General features: G+C 51.8%; 7 protein-coding genes across 7 annotated transcripts; 5 read left to right on the top strand and 2 right to left on the bottom strand.

The window, feature by feature from the left end:
- Positions 1-1,350: 1,350 nt before the first annotated feature.
- P153DRAFT_279102 (uncharacterized protein) lies at positions 1,351-3,153 on the top strand (the record flags this gene model as incomplete). Its single annotated transcript, XM_033662997.1, has 3 exons — positions 1,351-1,786; positions 1,836-1,928; positions 1,970-3,153. The coding sequence occupies 3 exons, from the start codon at positions 1,351-1,353 to the stop codon at positions 3,151-3,153; spliced, it is 1,713 nt and encodes a 570-aa protein (XP_033528880.1).
- A 192-nt stretch (positions 3,154-3,345) lies between these two features.
- On the top strand, positions 3,346-3,951 carry P153DRAFT_2855 (uncharacterized protein). Its single transcript, XM_033663401.1, has one exon. The coding sequence runs from the start codon at positions 3,539-3,541 to the stop codon at positions 3,902-3,904; it is 366 nt and encodes a 121-aa protein (XP_033528879.1). The 5' UTR covers positions 3,346-3,538; the 3' UTR covers positions 3,905-3,951.
- A 3,125-nt stretch (positions 3,952-7,076) lies between these two features.
- On the top strand, positions 7,077-11,627 carry P153DRAFT_380309 (ABC transporter-like protein; the record flags this gene model as incomplete). The annotated part of the gene is made up of 10 exons (XM_033669923.1): positions 7,077-7,684; positions 7,741-7,831; positions 7,882-7,924; positions 7,972-8,055; positions 8,103-9,058; positions 9,199-9,933; positions 9,998-10,141; positions 10,188-10,797; positions 10,860-11,189; positions 11,245-11,627. The coding sequence occupies 10 exons, from the start codon at positions 7,077-7,079 to the stop codon at positions 11,625-11,627; spliced, it is 3,984 nt and encodes a 1,327-aa protein (XP_033528878.1).
- A 70-nt stretch (positions 11,628-11,697) lies between these two features.
- P153DRAFT_362256 (uncharacterized protein) lies at positions 11,698-12,440 on the bottom strand. Its single transcript, XM_033667090.1, has one exon. The coding sequence runs from the start codon at positions 12,401-12,403 to the stop codon at positions 11,927-11,929; it is 477 nt and encodes a 158-aa protein (XP_033528877.1). The 5' UTR covers positions 12,404-12,440; the 3' UTR covers positions 11,698-11,926.
- Positions 12,441-13,846: 1,406 nt separating this feature from the next.
- Positions 13,847-15,103, bottom strand: P153DRAFT_380307 (uncharacterized protein; the record flags this gene model as incomplete). Its single annotated transcript, XM_033669922.1, has 1 exon — positions 13,847-15,103. The coding sequence occupies one exon, from the start codon at positions 15,101-15,103 to the stop codon at positions 13,847-13,849; it is 1,257 nt and encodes a 418-aa protein (XP_033528876.1).
- Positions 15,104-15,910: 807 nt separating this feature from the next.
- Positions 15,911-17,968, top strand: P153DRAFT_328850 (SHMT-domain-containing protein; the record flags this gene model as incomplete). Its single annotated transcript, XM_033665367.1, has 5 exons — positions 15,911-16,048; positions 16,101-16,157; positions 16,221-16,314; positions 16,364-16,501; positions 16,551-17,968. 5 exons carry the CDS (start codon positions 15,911-15,913, stop codon positions 17,699-17,701), a joined length of 1,578 nt encoding a protein of 525 aa, XP_033528875.1. The 3' UTR covers positions 17,702-17,968.
- A 286-nt stretch (positions 17,969-18,254) lies between these two features.
- On the top strand, positions 18,255-18,821 carry P153DRAFT_380305 (uncharacterized protein; the record flags this gene model as incomplete). Its single annotated transcript, XM_033669921.1, has 1 exon — positions 18,255-18,821. One exon carries the CDS (start codon positions 18,255-18,257, stop codon positions 18,819-18,821), a length of 567 nt encoding a protein of 188 aa, XP_033528874.1.
- Between the last annotated feature and the right edge of the window lie 124 nt (positions 18,822-18,945).

Genomic DNA, 18,945 nt, shown 5'->3' with positions numbered 1-18,945 from the left:
AGACAAAATGCGTACTACACGCTGCTCGTGTTGTTCTGACTGTGTGACTGATCATCAACTAGGGACGCCTCAGAATCGGCGTTACGCACTAGTCATTGGTGTACGCGGCCTTGTGCTGATGGATTGTGTTGTGGTCGTCAACGAGATAGAACAGGCTCACCAGCATGGATTGACCTGGGCTGTCATTAACTGGCTGATCACAATACCCATCAGACTGCTGAGGACAACTACAGCTTTCGCGCTTTGTGTTGCTCTCACCGTTTATCTTGGGTCACCAGCTTCGATGCTCAGACATGCTTGCCAACGAGATCCCAGAAGCTGGGTGGATGGCAGGCTATGAGATGAAGCCGGTGCAAAGCGATTTATGCACAGCGGATAGCAGCCAAGGACTAGCAACGCCTCTCATCGTTCTTGAGAGTTTGCAGCTTCCGTAGCGTTCACGCTGGCACCCTTTTTTGAAGCCAACTGCCGCTCTCGATGCTTGGAAAGCTGCCGTCAACACAGTCCTTTGCGTGCTCAGTGCTTGACTGCAAGCTTCGGTCTGCTCCCTGCTTTAAGTAGACGGCGGCCCGGTGCGCTGGTCAAAGTGGGGAAGTATTTCTAGGGTCATCTTCCATAGGTGAAGTAAGGCGAATTGTTCGTCTTTGCAGCGACGCTACTCGAACTTACTATATCCTCTCGTCTCCATCCACATCATTACTGTACAACCTTGCCTCAACCGCAACCGGCTTACTTCTCCTGCACATCCGCACCAACCCTCTAATACCTAGACCCTAGTCATCCAAGTAGTATAACTTCCCCACTCGTTACAAGGGTAGGTTACCCTCGTACGTCTCTTCCCTCATCCGCACGGTCGCACCACTCAAATCTCCTGTCGCCGTCTGCTGCCAACCTCGACCACCCACGACACCCGCCTCTCGACTTCGGCCGATCAATTTCACTTCTGCTTTTGCCCGCCACTGTTCGCCCTAGCCAGCCGTTCATCGGGAAGTCGCAGCATAGGGGTTCGTTCCACCAACCTTGATTGGTTGCTGCCGTTGCGCAACTCGCTAAGCCATATTCCCCGCTCTCACGCAACATACCGCGCGATCTCGAGACATCAGAAGTACACGACGTGGGTCTTCATCCGATAGTATACCTATTTCTGACGACAGGGCCGGCAAGCTCGTTCCACAATCTGCCCCTTCGTGTCTTGCAGCGAACAATTATCGCACAAGACGATAGCTATCACCACTGGACGCAGCTCAGACTTTATTCAAACAGTCCAGTTGTAGTTTTTATCCTGTTTGCACCGTTCAATGTCTAGGTCTTGATACCTGCAACCGCCGAGGTTTCTCATCAACAATCCGAATGAACTCAAGCACTTCATTCGGCTATTCGCCGCCAGGAGGGCGCGCTCGTTTGAGCACCAGCTCTTCTCCACAACCGTCAATGTCATCCGCCAGCGACTCTCCCAACACTACACCTATATTCGACTCGAACATCTTCTCCAACTCAGACACACGATCAGAGTCACAATACGAGTCTCGACTAGGCTCCAGCGAAGTCATACCAAAGGTTGAAGAAGCAGAACTCGAACTAGCAGATGTCAAAGAGGAGCCACTCGACGATGAATCTCCCATATCCCCAACAGAGCCTGTTCGGATAAGACGCGCCCGTGGTCGGCCAAGGATACATCCTCCTCGATCCCCTACAACCCTCACAAAGCAGGCAAAGGCGCGGTCGAAGACAGGTTGCACAACATGTCGCAAACGGAAAAAGAAGTGCGACGAAACAAAACCATTCTGTATTTGCACCTGCAATCTCACTTGTTGTACATAGCTGACGTATTCCAGGTCTTTCGTGTCAGAAGAACAACATCCACTGTGAGGGATACAAACCTGTCGAGATCTGGAAGAGCGGAAGAGAACGAGCAGCAGAAGGTTGGCGTTCCCTGCATCAACCTATGCCCCACGCTCACACAGCACAGCTCGGAAACGCAGCTCAGAGGTCAGATTCGACCTACCTCCTCTTATGGAAGGGGTCGAAAGCGATCTTGACCGTAACCTCTTACAGCACTTCGTCAGCAGGGCCAGTGCTGTTCTCAGCTTACACGGAGACCGAGTGACGAATCCTTTCACCCGGATACTTTTACCGATGGCTCTGCAGCACCAAGGCTTGATGCATTCCGTGTTATGCCTCTCTGCTTCGCACATGTATTCCGTGACCCCATCACAAGAGTACGAAGATAGACAGGCCTTTCATCGAGGCAAAGCCTTGACATTACTCAAGCATGATCTCGAGCGACAGAAAGCTGGCGAAGGCGGTGTCATGGTGTACGAAGACTCTAATGTCGCCCAGATATTGCTTCATCTCCTCCACTCCATCTGCGACGGGAACACATCTGGCGAGTACAGGATGCACATGATCGCTGCGAAACAGATTGCCATGAACCAAAAATCCTCCAATCCGGAATTCCAGTCACTTTTCGACGAGTTTTTCTACTACCACTGGATCGCCAGCCAAATCACCTCCATGGATGGTACTGACGTGCCTATGATGGAGAATTTCAATCTTCCTTTTAAGATCAATCCAGAAACAGCTGGATTGATTGGTGTGTCAGATGGTCTCTTTGGATTCATTTCCAAGATTAGCAATCTACGACGACGACTGCGCGCACGCATAGACGAGAAGCTCGAGCCGAACATGGACTACGAGGCCCTTCTCGCCGCCCACGCCATCGATACTGGTTTACGCGGCTGGGTCTGTCCACAAGAGCGCGGCACACCCCGTTACACTATCTCCATGTTATACCGACAAGCAACCTGGGTGTATCTCTACCGTACAACAAAAGATTCCAAACCGCACCCCTATATTAAGAGCGCTGTGGACGATGGTATACGATACATTAACGAGCTCCCTGCAGAAGGGTGGATCCAGAGCAACGTACTCCTTCCCTTATTCCTGATTGGATGCGCGGCATTCGAAGAGGAGCAACGCATACAGATCAACCGCGCGTTCACAGGTCTGATAGCCTGCACCGGCCTCGGGAACATTGGCTTTGCAAAAGAAGTTGTTGACGATATCTGGAAGCTCATGGATGCCGGGGATGGAGAGAGCTGGGACTGGGAGAAGATCATCAACGCGAAAGGGTGGGACTTTCTCGCGACTTGACAAAAGCTGGGGTTGAGCAATGCGTACACGACGCCATTGTTGGCACAATCTCTCTACTTGATTTTTACGTTTGGCGTTTCATCGAAATTTTCCTGGTCTGTTTGCTATCATCGGCGGTTGCCTGACATGGGTGTAAAATGATGGGTATCTGCAGAGTGTTCTACGGAGACTGCATTGCATACGTGCATGCCTCTCTTCCGCACCAACAGACGGAACACTGGAGTACACTGGGTAGGCACAACTTTTCTCGCGGGCTCATAGGGTGGATTGACGGATTTCTCCTGCATCTACTTCGTTTTCACTCCACACGGTTTTCCCAGCAACAACATTCTCCTATCCCTGTATAGCGTTTCATTGGCGGTTGCCTCGATCTTACACATACACCATGCATTGGGCCAGGCAAATTTGTACACATGGCATAGCGACACTTGTGCATTGCATCATCGCATCGGAGATAAGGCTGGAGGATTTACTTGTTGACATTCATTCTCACGCGTTGGACACGTACGTACACATGCTTAGGTGGATAGTTCAGCTCTTGCGGCATGTATCAAACGATTCAGCATGCGCACTCCTTCGCGGGCGACGCTTCCGCTGCGTTCCAGAGTTTAAAGTTTGTGCAGGGGTGAAGCGATCGACTTCGGGTGACACTGACAAGTGGGGAGTGCAGAAGCACGGACGTGTAGCTTCACAAGTGGAGGCGGGGATGCAGGTTTATCCTCCAATCCTGAATCTCGATCGCGAGCTGTAGTTGGTCTGGAGCGCATTACATCGCTCGATTTCTCGACCCAAAAAAAGTACATGGGTTGAACCTGAAATATCGGGGCCGGATACCAACTACACGGCTATTGAGGTCTTTCTCCGACGCAAAGTGCCGTTGATCGATCGTCCCATGGTCCACGTCGTTCGTGGGGGATTCCAGGCAAAGCAAGACATTGGATGTTTCCCAAACGTTTATTTGGGGCTTCAAGCAAGTATCGCACCACTTCTCGCTGCACCGACTCTCTGGAAAGTCCGACAGAAAAATTGGCAAAGCCACGATGAGCCACAGCTTCTGTTGTGTGATTGGTTGCTTCTCGCAGATGTCTAATCAAAGTGGCTCTCCCACTTGGCCCACAACTCCATAAATTTGCCGGGTTGCCTATCTGCTCTCCACACCAACGGTAACTGTCTAGATGAAGCACCGCCGCAGCGCGGATCGAAATACTACGTTCTACACCCTCGGCCGACGGATATTGCTGATGCGCGCCCATCATGACGCGCCAGGGCAATGCATTGCGTGGCTTCATAACACTCGGCCCTTCTCCCTGAGAGATGTCGTAAACGCTAATCAGACGAGGAATACCATGCTTTGCAGGGTACCTAGTTGATGTACCCAAAAGCACGGAGACTTGTACTAAAATACAGGGCCAAGGGGCACTATCAGCAAGCTGACGGGGTTATCACGATGGACGGGTACTTAGCCTGAAGGACAATGTAAATCAGGGACTGCGGATAGTCTAAAGGGGTTCCCAGATTATGTCGGTAAGTACTCCTGGGCGAACAGGTGGTTGTGTTTGTAGACGTTTCAGAGATCCATGAACGCCTCAAAAGCAATTATATGCATCACAATGCTCGGGTTTATCATAGCGAACGGCGCTGACGAATTGAAGGTACATCGGGGAGTTTGAAGTCTACTCGATGGTACCCAGTAGTGAGTCTAGTCGAGTCCGCAATCCGAAAATACACGGTTTTAAGCCGATGCAGAAGTCATCACGCCGCTAGAGATATTGACTAGGAAGGCAGCGTGTGCGAAGAATGGGCCAGATTTCCTTACGATCGTATGCACGTGCCGACCGTTGATTTTCACTTCTTCCCGTTAGGTATCCAAGATCCTCATGAAATCCGGACGCTCCGGTAAGCAAGCTATTGACTGTTAGAGCATTTTGACTCAAACGCCCCAAAATCTCACATCGGTCACGCAAAAGCCTCCACACTCTCACACCGCACCAACTTTTCGTCTCGTGACTTGCCGTTAAGCCCTCGTAGAAAACAACCTTGGTAAACTTCCAAAAGAAACCTGCTGCATACACTAAACCATGAAAAAGGATAAGAGTCATACGACTATGTGGTGCCTGCGTCTGGTCACAGCCTGTCAGTCGACTAGATAACGCAATCCATGACGCCAGATCCAAGGCGCAGTGTGAGTGTGATGCTTCACCGTTGGGTATACACCGATGTCAGCAACAGCCACTATCTTGGCGCAACGATGATCGTAGTTGACTGAATGCGAACATGATCATCTGGAAGCGCCGATATGAACGCCCCTGCAGCTGGCACGTTCTTACCGGCTTTTGCACAACTCGGTCCAGAGAGCCGTGGTTGTGACTCGAAAGAGAAACTCTAAATAGCGCCTTCAGAAGTAGGGTCTAGAGGCCCAGAGCCGGTGGAGGGCGACCGGTCGTGTTTTGAATAGGCAAAAGCTGGATATTGGAAAACGTGGCTTCACGACCAAGTAGACGTGACCCATAAACGCCACCGCATAGCTTTACATGTCGACGTTGGATCGTCTTAGGGGTGTGTAGTGGCTTGGGCGGCTTCCTGAACCGTAAAGTCCGCTTCTGGAAGAGTCTGCTCGCCCACACTTGAAGTATAAGTCTCAGATTAGCTACTTTTGTATGTATGATTGCGTCTTTTCCGCTCTCATGCTAGCGAAGAGGATTAAAGTTATGGAGCCCCCTGGGTACATAATCGGTTCCTCTCTGTAAGAGGTCAGGGTTTCTATGTCATGTCGTCAGCATCTGGTACTTATATATTTGGTGTGCTCCGATGTTGCACCAAAAGTCGGAGAGTTGTTCCAGCACATGAGGAAGCTCACATGTGCCGCATCATGGGATGCCTAACAAGATTGTCCTCGAGATCATAGCATGATCTAATGAATCTATCCGTACCAAGTAAGTTTCAAGATTGAGTGGTCTTGAATATGTTCCAGCCTATCCTGTCACGGCGCTCTTTGGAATTTGCAATACCGAAGACAACGGTTGTCTCGAACCAACTCACAAGCCCTGTTCTTGCAAGTTGGAAGTCAGTATGCTTCGTGATTGGTGGAGCAGGTACATCTAACAGGGTCGTAGGAAGTATGCATGCGAGCAACACTCGCTCGTAATATATATCGATTCTAAATCATTTTGATCTTGTTTGGAAACGTCTCAAGCTGGTAGGTATCACAGATCATGTTAATGATAGATAGGTGATAGGCAGGATGTTATTCAAAGGCTCGCATTCGCTTTGGACTCGGATCGCCGTGTCCCGAGACGACGATCACATGCTGGAGGATTGTTTCAAAAGAGCAGAGTAATGCGGGCTTTCGCTTTTTTCTCGAACCAGAGTTGAGTCCAGGTCATCGGTAGCTGCATAGACTTTATGAGGGGTTGAATGTCGATTTCTTCGGATGGATAAGTTCTCCCAACTTCGACAAGATAACCCTTAGAACCCGAGTAGGTGAATCGTCCCGAGGTCGCGTCAGATGGAGATGACAATCTTTACGCGAGCCGTTGGAACTTGGCATTGTAAACGGCCCCCACATATCCTAGGATTGCGTCACGCGTGTAAGAGTTATCGTTGCTGCGCTTGCTTCGCTATAGCTTCTGTTTTAGTAGGTCTCACTCATGCCAAACGGGCGACAGCACTGCTCTCGTCATGTTCAGTTGATTGCGAATATGTCCTGAGCAAACAGCTCAGCCTCCCAAAAAGAACAAGGGCAGCCAAGATCATGCAACCCGCATCGGTTGGCAAGCGAGGCACGGCCTGATACAGCTTAGACTGCGCATCTGCATTGCCTGCTATGAGAGCCTCGCGGTGAAACAATTTGCTTGAGCTGACTGTCAAAATCTCCTCCTCTTCTACTCACTCGACATGGAGCTTCCGTATTCACATTGACCAGCATGGAGCCATCAGAGAAGAGCCAGGCCCGGACAGAAGCAGCGGATCACGATACAGAGCAGATCTTGAAATGTAGTGTTCCATCGCAGGTCGAGGTTTCGTTAGATCGCGACACGCCACATTCGATTCGCTCGCCACACAACGACAACGCCATTTCTCTGCACGCAGTCGATCCTGTCTCCGTACGGCTCGAGCACCTCTCGGTTTCTGTCGATGAATCACCCAATGCGCTTGGCCTGCTGTTCTCGAAGAAGAAAGGTGTACCGAGCCCTAATCGCGTCAAGAAGATACTCGACGATGTATCGGCCGATCTACCAAGTGGAACCCTCACAGCCATAATAGGAGGGAGTGGAAGCGGGAAAACATCGTTGCTGAATCAGATGAGTGGACGCCTAAAAGGCAATAGACTAACCACCTCTGGCCGTACGATTTCCAATGATAGCGAAGATGCATCGCGAATACGGAGTGCCTACGTTATTCAGCAGGATATCCTTATACCAACGCTGACTGTTCGAGAGACTTTGACGTATGCTGCGCAACTACGCTTGCCGTCATCGGTTAGTCAGGAAGAGAGGAAGCAGCTCGTGGAAGAAGTCATTCTAGAACTAAGGTGAGGCTCTTGGCCGAGTATCATCTTGGCTACAGAGTGCTGAACAAAATCCTTAGCTTGAAGGAAGCTGCGGATACAAGGATTGGAAATCATGCACACAAAGGCTGTAGCGGTGGAGAGAAAAGGAGAACCAGTTTGGGTGTTCAAGTAAGCAGATCCAGGATTGGGTTGGGGAACGAACTGCTGAACATTTCCAGCTTCTATCGAACCCAAGCCTACTTTGGCTTGATGAACCAACTAGTAAGCTACATCATAATTTGCTTGCTTTTCTTGCTCACGCCTTGTAGCCGGTCTTGACTCCACGAGCGCTTACCAGGTCATCAAGACTTTACAGAATCTTGCTAGGAAAGGAAGAACCATAATCGTCACAAGTATGCTGAATACTACTCTTTCAAGTCCCATCTGCTGACCAATATAGTTCACCAACCTCGATCTGAGATTTGGAGTATGTTCGACAACATAATCCTCCTGACTAGAGGTAATCCTGCGTACGCTGGGAGCGCCAAAGACTGCCTTCCATACTTTGCAAACCTTGGCTACGAGATGCCAGCGTTTACGAATCCAGCGGAGTACTTGATTGACGTAGTCAGCGTCGATAATCGGAGCGAGGAAGCGGAATGTATTGCTCAACAACGTGTGGATCGCATCAAAGCGGCATGGAGAGAACACACTGAAAAACGCTCAATTGAGAAGAATACGCAAATGATAGCTTCGACAGGTGATTTAAGTCTGCGGAAAGAACCAGTGAGAGCAAGACACACTTCTCTTCTCCATCAAGTTCGTGTGCTTACAGCGCGAACTTGGACCGTAACCATCCGCGATCCTATGGGTATGTTTGGTAGTCTTATAGAGGCGATCGGCATGTCAGTCATCACAGGTTGGATCTTTCTAAACCTCGACGGCTCTTTATCCGGTATCCGTTCCCGTCAAGGTGCACTTTACAATGCATCTGCCCTACAGGGTTATCTGATCCTTCTCTACGAGACATATCGACTCACGACTGATATTCAAGTCTTTGACGAAGAATCGCGACAAGGCATTGTCAGTATACCTGCTTTTCTGATCTCAAGGAGGTTAGCTCGCTTCTTCATCGAGGATATTCCAGTCCCACTCATCTTCTCGATCATCTACTACTTCATGGCTGGCTTCCGCGCCGATGCTGGTGAATTCTTTACGTTCTTCAGTATCATGTTGTTGGAGCAGTACATCGCTGTCTGCTTCGCAATGGCATGCGTGGCAATCTCCAGAAACTTTGCCGGAGCGAGTCTGGTGGCGAACCTCGCGTACACGTTACAATCAATGGCGTGCGGATACTTCATTCAATCTAACACGATACCCATATATGTACGATGGACTAAGTGGATGGCCTATGTCGTAAGTTTGGTTACATTCGTTCTTAGAGACCCATAGTTGCTAGGGTGAAGTCCACGCAGTATATCTTCAGTGGGCTTCATCGCCCAGTGTTGGAATGGAAAGCGTGTACCGATTCAGTGCACCAGCTGACAACACTACAGTTTTATGCTTTCGGGGCCCTTTGCGCCAACGAGTTCACGGGCCGTCTCTACGACTGCCCTTACGAAGGTGGTGCTTCGAACCCGCTTTGTAAAGAGTACACCGGAGAATTCATCCTCGACTCGCTCGGTTTTCCTGACAACTGGGTATGGAGGCCAATCCTTGCCCTTTTTGGTTTCGCTATTGCCTTCTACATTGGAGCCGGACTACTACTCAAATTTTGGAGTGTGGAATTGGTTATGGCGCGAGCTAGACCATCAGACATGGATGCTTCTGCTGGCAAAGAGAAAATGAGTGAACGGCCTTCCGGCGACGTAAGAACGATCACCATAAAACTGGACCGTTACGGCATGGACATTGAGAAGCGCACCTTACGGACACGAACGACCAAAAAGATTCTAGAACCACTCACAGCCGAGTTCCAGCCTGGGATGTTGAACGTCATTATGGGCCCTTCTGGATCGGGAAAGACGTCCTTGTTAAACAGCATGGCTGGCAGACTGAAAGACAATATCTCAACTCGATACAAGCAGTACGGTACCATGGCATTCAACGGTCTGGTACCATCGGAGGATGTTGTACACTCCATCTGTTCGTTCGTAACGCAAGACGATGATGCACTCATGCCATCTCTCACTGTTCGCGAGACATTACGCTATGCTGCGGGTCTGCGTCTGCCAAAATGGATGTCCAAGAAGCAGAAGATCCAAAGAGCAGAGGAAATATTGTTAAAGATGGTAAGTTATACGTATTACATGTTGACTTGTATCAACCCTCGGCGACTAACAAGCAACGTCTTAGGGACTCAAAGATTGCGCTTCAAACATCGTCGGCAATGATCTCATCAAAGGCATTAGTGGTGGCGAGAAACGAAGAGTAACGATCGCTGTGCAAATTCTCACCGAACCACGCGTTCTACTCCTTGACGAACCCCTAAGTGGGCTTGTAAGTCCACGATTTCAAACTCAAGGGCATCAGCTAACCTCGTCAGGATGCCTTCACAGCATTGTCAATCATGGACGTGCTTCGCGGCCTATCCTTCGAAGGACGCACCCTGGTTGTGACCATCCACCAACCGAGATCGGATCTCTTCGCTCATTTCGGCAACATCTTACTACTGGCTCGTGGTGGCTCTCCCGTATACGCCGGTCCAGCTCACGATATGCTGCCTCACTTCGCCAGCCAAGGCCACGAATGTCCCCGTCACATCAACCCCGCAGATTTTGCGCTGGATCTCATCACTGTCGACCTCCAACACGAGTCCCGAGAAGCAGCTAGTAGAGCCAAGGTGCGCAGCCTTGTCGAATCCTGGAATCCCGATAAATTTACAAGCGCTCGAACTGGCTCGATCACCACACCAGCAGAGCTAGGAAGCATGGCTCGAGAACCTACATCGTTTGCAGCGGCCTACTCCATTCTAATCAGACGTGCCACGAAGAACTTCTTCCGCCAGCCAGACTTAGTCATTGCTAGAATCATGCAAGTTGTCGGGTTGGGACTCGTGATGGCGTTGTTCTTCGCGCCGCTGAAGAATGATTACTTTGCTATCCAGAATAGGATGGGGTTTCTAATTGAGATTGGACCACTGTATTTCGTTGGAAGTAAGCCAGTCCTCCCCCAACCTCGCACAGTTCAAAGCAGAAAATATACTGACCGCGAGTAGTGCTCAACAATATTGCAACGTATCCCTTGGAAAGAGATGTCTTCTACCGCGACTACGACGACCGTATCTACGGCGTCGAGGCATTCTATCTCACGTACATTTCCATCACGACACCCTTTGAAATCCTCAGCTGCCTTATATTCTCCATTCTCACCGTCCTAGCTTGCGGACTAGAACGCGATGCGCAGACGTTCTTCATCATCGTCTTCAACGCGTTCTGCATCACAAGCTGTGGCGAGAGCCTGGGTATCGCGTTCAACACATTGTTCACGCACACTGGGTTTTCCGTCAACTGCATGTCGCTCCTACTCAGCGTCGCGCAAGTTATGGGTAAGTTTCCCACCAAACCCCCATCTCTACCCTAACTATTAACACGGAGAAATAGGTGGCGTGCTTTCTCTCAGTATCCCCAGCTTCCTGCAGGCTTTCAATCACCTCTCACCCATCAAGTGGGCTATTGGTAACATGGCGCCGTACACGATGCGCAACCAGCGCTTTACATGCGAAGACTGGCAGGAGATCAACGGCCAATGTCCCATTACGACGGGACAGCAGGTCCTCGAGCTGTACAAGCTCGACAAAGATCCAGAGACGTACCTCATGGCTTTGGGGATCTGTGCAATTGTGTACAGGTTCCTCGCTTACGTGGTGTTGAAGATGGTCAAGGAAAGGTGGCTGGGGAGATTGTGGCAGAAGTTGGGTGGCGGGAAGAAGAAAAGAGGGGGGGTGCCACAGACTTCGACTGCGACGGCTGGAGAAGTCGCATAGATGGAGAGAAGGGAGGGTCTTGTATGTATGGTTGGATAGTGTATTGATGTGTCGTTCTATCTGGTTCGATGCTTGCAGGGTGCACCGTCGTGAAATGTACTAAACTAGATATGATGCCATGGCCTTGCATCCAAATTCGCCATCAGAGTAAACATGGAACGCTACTTCAGTAAACAAAAGCAGGTACACGATGATCAGAACACACCCTGGTCTTCGACACTCACGCAATCGCAGTCGCATCCAAAGCATCAACACCTCTTCTCTCTCCGCGCCCCGACCCAAAATACTCACATCACACCTTAAATCCTATGCGACCAAAGATGCAGACTCTGGCCCCCTTGCCGATTCCTCTTATTATCCCACCCAGCATCCTTCAACGTCAACACCCTCGAAACCGCATCGTTGTACTTGAACGTCTGGCCCTTCTCCCACAGCCCATTTCCCAGCTCAATACACTCCGTAACCGCCATATTCTCACAGTCGTCAGCCGGCGCACCATTGTTACACACCTGGATGAGGCGGTTCAGCCCCGTGGTACTCGCCATCTGGAACCGCTCGACGGGGAACTGGGCGCCCGGTGATAGCCACGGACACACGTTGCCCTTAACCTGCACGACGATAGTGTGCTCCGCAGACTCAACGAGCGTGATGCCCGGCGCGACTCCACCGGCGATGGCCGTGATTTCGCCCTGCTCTGGCTGGGCAGGCGGACCGCCATTACCGTCGACAAACATGGGCGCTGGCCGGTCGTGTGGATACATGCCCCCTCCGCCCATCATCATCCCCGGCATCATCATGCCTCCCATCATGCCACCACCAATACCCGCAGGCACATTGCCAAACGCCAGACCCCCGCCCGGAGCCCACAGCGGCGCCGCAGGAGCAAACGCTGGGACAACACCCCCGGCCAGCGCGCCCGGCGGCGGCGGCGGAAACGGCATGCCCCCCGCGTGAAGCCCGAACCCTATGCCGCCGTGAGCGCCTGGGAGAAAGTTGCCAGCGCGGATCGGCGCGAGAGGACCGCCGCCGCCGCCGCCGTACATGAAGGGGTCCATGATGCCCATGGGCGGTGGGAGCATACCTAAGCCTACGCCTACGCCGAATGGCTGGGCGAATCCGAATGCAGGCGCGAGGCCGATGGGCGGACCGCCGATGCCGATGGGGACTGGGGGCCCGTAGATGGGGGCTTGGTGGTGGTGCTCGATGACTTGGTGGGCTGGCTGGCCGTAGGCGGCGGGGGGAGCGCCTTGGACGACGTTTAGGGGCGGGGGTGGGGGGTCGCGGTTGATGTTGGGGTTGTTGCCGACGTTTGCGCACCAGGGTTGGCCGAGGGGAGGGCCGCCGGACATGGAGAGGGAGAGTGAGGAGAGAATATTGAAATTCGGAATTCAGGGGCTCAAGTACAGCGCTATAGCAGTGATTGCTGGACGAGGGTCTAAATTCGAGGGCCTGTAATGATGAGCGAGAGAAGAATTAAGAAGATGATTAACTTCAAGGAGTGAGATACGACCATTTATAACCATGTATGCGCGAAGATGCTGCGTTCGACATGATTGTTGAACGTGAAGTCGAAAGTGTTGGTGGGTCGTGCCACTGCGAACGCTGCGAGATCATGGAAGGCCAAACCGAACACTTCAACATCAAGTACCGCCGTGAAGCACGAACTGATAGAGATGATGAATCAAGCAGTGAACACGTCAATGTTTTGGGTGAAGTGATCACCTCAAACGCAGACTCGCGTTATTGAAGTGTATGGCTCTACGTGTTCGCAACTGGGATGTTATGTGCACGTGACAATATATGCTCTCCATTTAGATATCAACTCCCAATCAAAAGAAAACACCAGAGTAACATACCGCATTAACCACCGATATCGACTCAGTAATACAGACAAGTAAAGCAAGATGCTTTCCTGCTCGACAGAATTCGGCCCCATTTGCTCCGCCCATCCAGCCTTCCAATATCCTGTCTAAATAGCAATAAAGGTGTTGATTGCAATATCCCATAGAACATCCGAACACACTGTAAAAAACATTGATCGTGAAATGTGAAACTGGTAACATGAAAGGTACTGACAATAGGTATGTAGACGTAATAGCAGAAACCAAGTCGAAGTAGTCGCCAAGAGTGCTTTTGGTAGAAAGAACACTGGAAAACCTGTAGCGCAAATTTGGGTACAGGAATGTAACATAAGGTGTCGCCCATCGTCCGTCGCAAGTTTATTTCGTATCGTACAGGCTTTCCGGGCGGACCATCTGCTCCTTCAAGGTACGCCAGATATGCTCACCGATCCTCTCTTGCACAAAGTACCTCCCTGGAGACCATTTGATCAACGCGTCAACCTTCACCTGCTCGAGGTAACCCAGGAATTTGGTGTCCGATGCCCAGAGCGTACGACGACCGATGAAACACAAGGCAAGTGTGCGTAGTTTTGCCTTGCGTAGGAGGCGTAGGCAGTTGATCAGCACATCGTCGTTGAGGAAGCGACGATCCTCGTTGGAGCTGACGTACGTAGTATCCTTCGGAGCAGCATCGTCGAAGCAGATTTTGAGGTCACGCAGATACTGCAGATTCTCCGCACCCATCATCTTCAGAAACTGGAGTGCATCTTGATAGCCAATCTCCTTGGGCTCGGAGATGTAGAACGGCCCACGGGTGCCTTGAGACCTGTCGAAGACGAACGTGTTCTCGCCATAGAGTATGGAACAACCTTCGTTGTGCACCGTCTTACACGTCCTCAAGAACTGGGCCGATTGACACATGCTTGGTGGAGTCCCTGCAGATTCTCTGTCTCGCCGATAGACCTTGAAGTCCTGGTTCTTGCGCACAAAGACATGTCGATAGACCGTGTTTCGCAATTCAGGTGGTAGGTCGGTAAAGCCTGTGCGGCGTCTTTGAGTCGTCGTCCGGTCAGGTATTGGAGTCGTCATGCGGGCTTTCTTTGCCCGCCCTTTTCGCATGTCTTGTCGTGCTCCTTCCTCGTTGACCTGTAGCATAGAACTATCCAGCTTGACGAAGAGTGGTCCATGGAAACCTAACGGGACGTTGAACTGCAGAGTGACAGGCGGCTTCTTAGGCGTTTGGTGGCGGAACACTCCATTCGACTCACTGTCTGTCAGTTCGTCTAGCTCCTGGTCGTAGATGATGGGATCAAGGCGTGGAGAGGGTGGCGAAGGGCTCCGCTTTCGCTTACGTCTTGACTTATCCGCACGGCCGCGATGGTTCATCTCGTCCTCGTCTTCACTCTCACCAGAGGTCAATGGGGAGAATTCAGCCGCCTCAAATTCTTCGAGCTGCTGTTCGAGCGTGGCAGAGTCGACGTAGCCAGCCACCTTTTTCACCTTCCCGGCGCTCCGACGTATTGGGCGGCCTGTCTTTTTATTATATTGGGTCATTTTGGAGGGACTTCCAAGCTCGGGACTGCTGCTGCCGTCTTTGGATATGGGTGCTGACAGTGCTGGCAACTTGGGAGCCATTGCGAGGTCGTCGTTAAGCGTTTGGCACGTGGTGTATGGCGGTGTAGTGGAGGGGTGAGTTGGTGACGTGACTGTCCTGACGGTGAGATCCAGAAGTTGAGGCTTAGTTGGTTGTTTGAAGCCTTATCCGTATAGCAGACAGGCAACTGTGGGGTAAGGGAAGGCGCGTTTGCACATGTGGAGTTACCTTGGCAGCTATCATCACTGAAAGAGGGAGGAGCGGTGGAGGAGCAGGACGGTGAAACGCATGAAGGCGAGAGTTGTATTGAAACTGCTACCTACGAACACGCGCCATCAAAGACCACCATCATCAACAGTCCAAGCCAAGACGCTGTACTCGATGGTTTCACCCAGCTGCCCATGTACAGCCAACGCGCGCCGACATCGCGAGATGCAGCAATACAACTATGCCAATCATATTTGTCTCGTCTCCTCTGGGTGGTGAGGTGTCCGGAGCGTTTCAGCAGCACCCACGTCAGCCAGCTTGCGCCGGCCGAGTGAGTGTTATGCCGTTTGTATGACGTTTAATCACCTTGGATTTAGTTGTAAAGAGCAGGAACACCGGACACGAAGCGAGATGAAATATGTGCGCTGACTAAGGATCAGCTAGTGCCATGCTGGGCAACTTACACGAACCACATGAACGGTGTGTTCCCAGATAACCCGCTGACTAAGTGTGGCGCCACTAGCGAATTGCCGGAAGTAAGCGGCGCCGTCATTCGTTGCCTCTTTGTAGCAAATGCTTCCTGACATTGTTCAATAAAAAGTCGTAGCGCGCTCCTGCTCTTTGAAGCACATCCATTTGCCATGGCGTCTCTCAGATCTGTTTGCCGAGCGCCTCTGCGCCAGCTTACACGCCCTTCCACCTCAGTTGCCACAAATCACCCCAGATTACTGCAACGGCAATGGCGGGGCTATGCGACGACACTGGAGGCCCAGCAGAAGGTACTTGGACTGATGGAAGGGCTACGTTGGAATTGTGCTTACAAGATCCCAGGTGCTCTCACAGGACCTCGAACAAGCCGATCCTACTGTCTATCAAATCATTCAGAGGGTGCGTTGAACGCCACCGGAGCTCTGACTGAGTGAACGAAGCTCATGTAGTATTCGCCAACAGGAGAAGAATCGCCAGAAACACTTCATCAACCTCATCCCTTCCGAGAACTTCACCTCGCAAGCTGTTCTCGATGCGCTCGGCAGCGTAATGCAGAGTACGTGATCTAGGCCCACTATATCAATCTAGGCTCACATGTAGCGCAGACAAGTACTCCGAGGGGTACCCAGGCGCGCGTTACTACGGAGGTAACGAGCACATTGATGCGGCTGAGAGGCTATGCCAGGAAAGAGCGCTCAAGGCCTTCGGTCTGAGTCCGTCCGAATGGGGAGTCAATGTACAGCGTGAGTCGGCACACCATCCACTGCCATTCACTCTGCTTACACCTACATACAGCACTCTCTGGCTCTCCCGCCAACCTTTACGCCTACTCCGCTGTCCTCAACGTCCATGATCGTATCCTTGCTCTCGACCTACCGCATGGCGGTCATCTGTCCCACGGCTACCAGACTGCGACCAAGAAGATTTCGGCGATATCCAAATACTTCGAGACACTCCCTTACAGACTCAATGAGAAGACAGGCATCATTGATTACGACAAGATGGAGGAGCTTGCACATCTGTACCGCCCCAAGATCATTGTCGCGGGTACCTCGGCGTACAGCCGGCTGATCGAGTACGAGCGCATGCGCAAACTCGCAGACGACGTTGGCGCGTACCTACTTTCTGACATGGCCCACATCTCAGGACTCGTCGCAGCAGGTGTCATCCCTTCGCCCTTCCCCTACTCTGACATTGTCACTACCACAACTCACAAGTCGCTGCGAGGCCCGCGAGGTGCCATGATCTTCTACCGCAAGGGCACAAGGCGAGTGGACAAGAAGGGCGTCGAGGAGAAGTACGACCTGGAAGGACCCATCAATTCATCCGTATTCCCAGGTCACCAGGGAGGTCCTCACAACCACACAATTACTGCCTTGGCGGTGGCATTACAACAAGCGCAGAGCAAAGAGTTCAAGGATTATCAACAGCAGGTCCTCGAGAACGCCAAGGCCTTTGCTAAACGTCTGGGTGACACAAAGGAGAACGGCGGTCTCGGCTACAACATTGTGAGTGGTGGCACAGACAACCACCTTGTGCTCGTCGACCTCAAAGACCGGGGTCTCGATGGTGCGCGAGTGGAACGTGTTCTTGAGCTTGTCGGCGTGGCCTCCAACAAGAACACCGTGCCCGGTGACAAATCAGCCATGAAGCCCGGAGGTCTGCGCATGGGTACTCCTGCCATGACAACTCGTGGCTTCCAACCTGAAGATTTCAAGCGCGTCGCTGACGTTGTGCACCGCGCCGTCGGCATCACACAGAAGCTCGACAAGGAGGCCAAGAAGAAGGCCGAGGAGAGTAACCGCAAGAACCCAGGCAGCGTAGCTGCTTTCAAGGAATATGTTGGCGAAGGCAACGACATCACAGATATCGTCCAGCTGAGGAAGGAGGTCGAAGACTGGGTGGGCACATTTGCTCTGCCATGGGACAAGGAGGAGCACTGATTGTAACGAGTGCTTTGGTGATGCGATACGATGCCGTGATCCGATGAAGTAATGCATACGATATGGTGAGTTTTGGAGTCTGGCGGCGGAAAACTGATTTATGTATATGTCATCCTGTTATTCCATATTCTTTATGGGAACTGCAGCAATCATCTGTCTTATTACATACTGAGTTGAGTTGTGAAAGACTCTTTTTCCTTGTCCTACAATTTCTTCAACAGAATAGTCTATGTGAGAAAATAGCTGTCGTCAGGAGTGTCTGTTGATACATTTTTCATTTCATTTCATATGTTCCACCTCTCCTCCCTCTTTGTCGTCGTGCTAATCCCTCGCTCCTTCACCGTCACTTCCCCACACCACTCTCGCCGGCCATACTATTGTCGAGTAAGTCCTAAACACCTCGATCATCACTTCTTCCCATTTCCCCTCCACATCACCAAATGCAACTGCGCCTTCCGCCACCACACTGCTCCCCACATCAATCAGCACACTGGCATCCAAACCTCCCTCAAAACAAGGCCAGCACCCGCAAACACCCAGATCTGACAACACAATGCTCCTCCTCACACTCGCACGCATCCTCGCCCTCACCAACGCACTCCCGCACACCTCCGTCCCCGAGTGGAGTCGCATCGACAACAACACTACAGGAACGACACTCGCTCTACCCAGTGCGCTTTCACCCGCGCCCGAAACCATCACACCGCCCGCCCTCGACGCCACAAACAAGCAAAACACCGCACCATCCACCAGCACCAGCGACGCCAGTCCCACGCCCTCCCCCGCGCACCTTCCCCTCCCCACCTCCCTCGCACGGAACGAACACACCGCCCCGCCCACCTGCCCCTGGTGCACAACCCCAACCACCCTCCTACTAATCGCCTATGACCTCTCCACGCTCGCCATTCTCCTGTATCTCTGGCTCTTCGGATACCTCTGGTGGATGCGTAGTCAGCGCTCAATTAACAACGCGCCGCCGCCGTACGGTGAGGTGGAGGGTTTGCGCCGTGTGGATATGCGGATGTGGGAGGGTGTGGATGCTGGGGTTGTGGGGAGTGCGAGTCTGGAACGGAGGAGGGGTGAGATTGAGGGGGAGATGAGGAGGTTGGGCATGATTTGATGGGATGGGATGTGCTTGGGGGAGCTGGGTGTCTCATGGATGCTGATATCTGGGGTGAGTCGATGGTACGAGGGAGGTATTTTGTTTTTGCGCCCAAAGGACCTGACATCGTCCGTTTCGTTGT

This window comes from Dothidotthia symphoricarpi, assembly GCF_010015815.1.
Source record: "Dothidotthia symphoricarpi CBS 119687 unplaced genomic scaffold P153scaffold_1, whole genome shotgun sequence".
In the NCBI taxonomy this organism is placed as follows: Eukaryota; Fungi; Ascomycota; class Dothideomycetes; order Pleosporales; family Dothidotthiaceae; genus Dothidotthia; species Dothidotthia symphoricarpi.
Note: the sequence above shows the minus strand (reverse complement) of the source record. Positions and strands in the feature narration are given on the sequence as shown.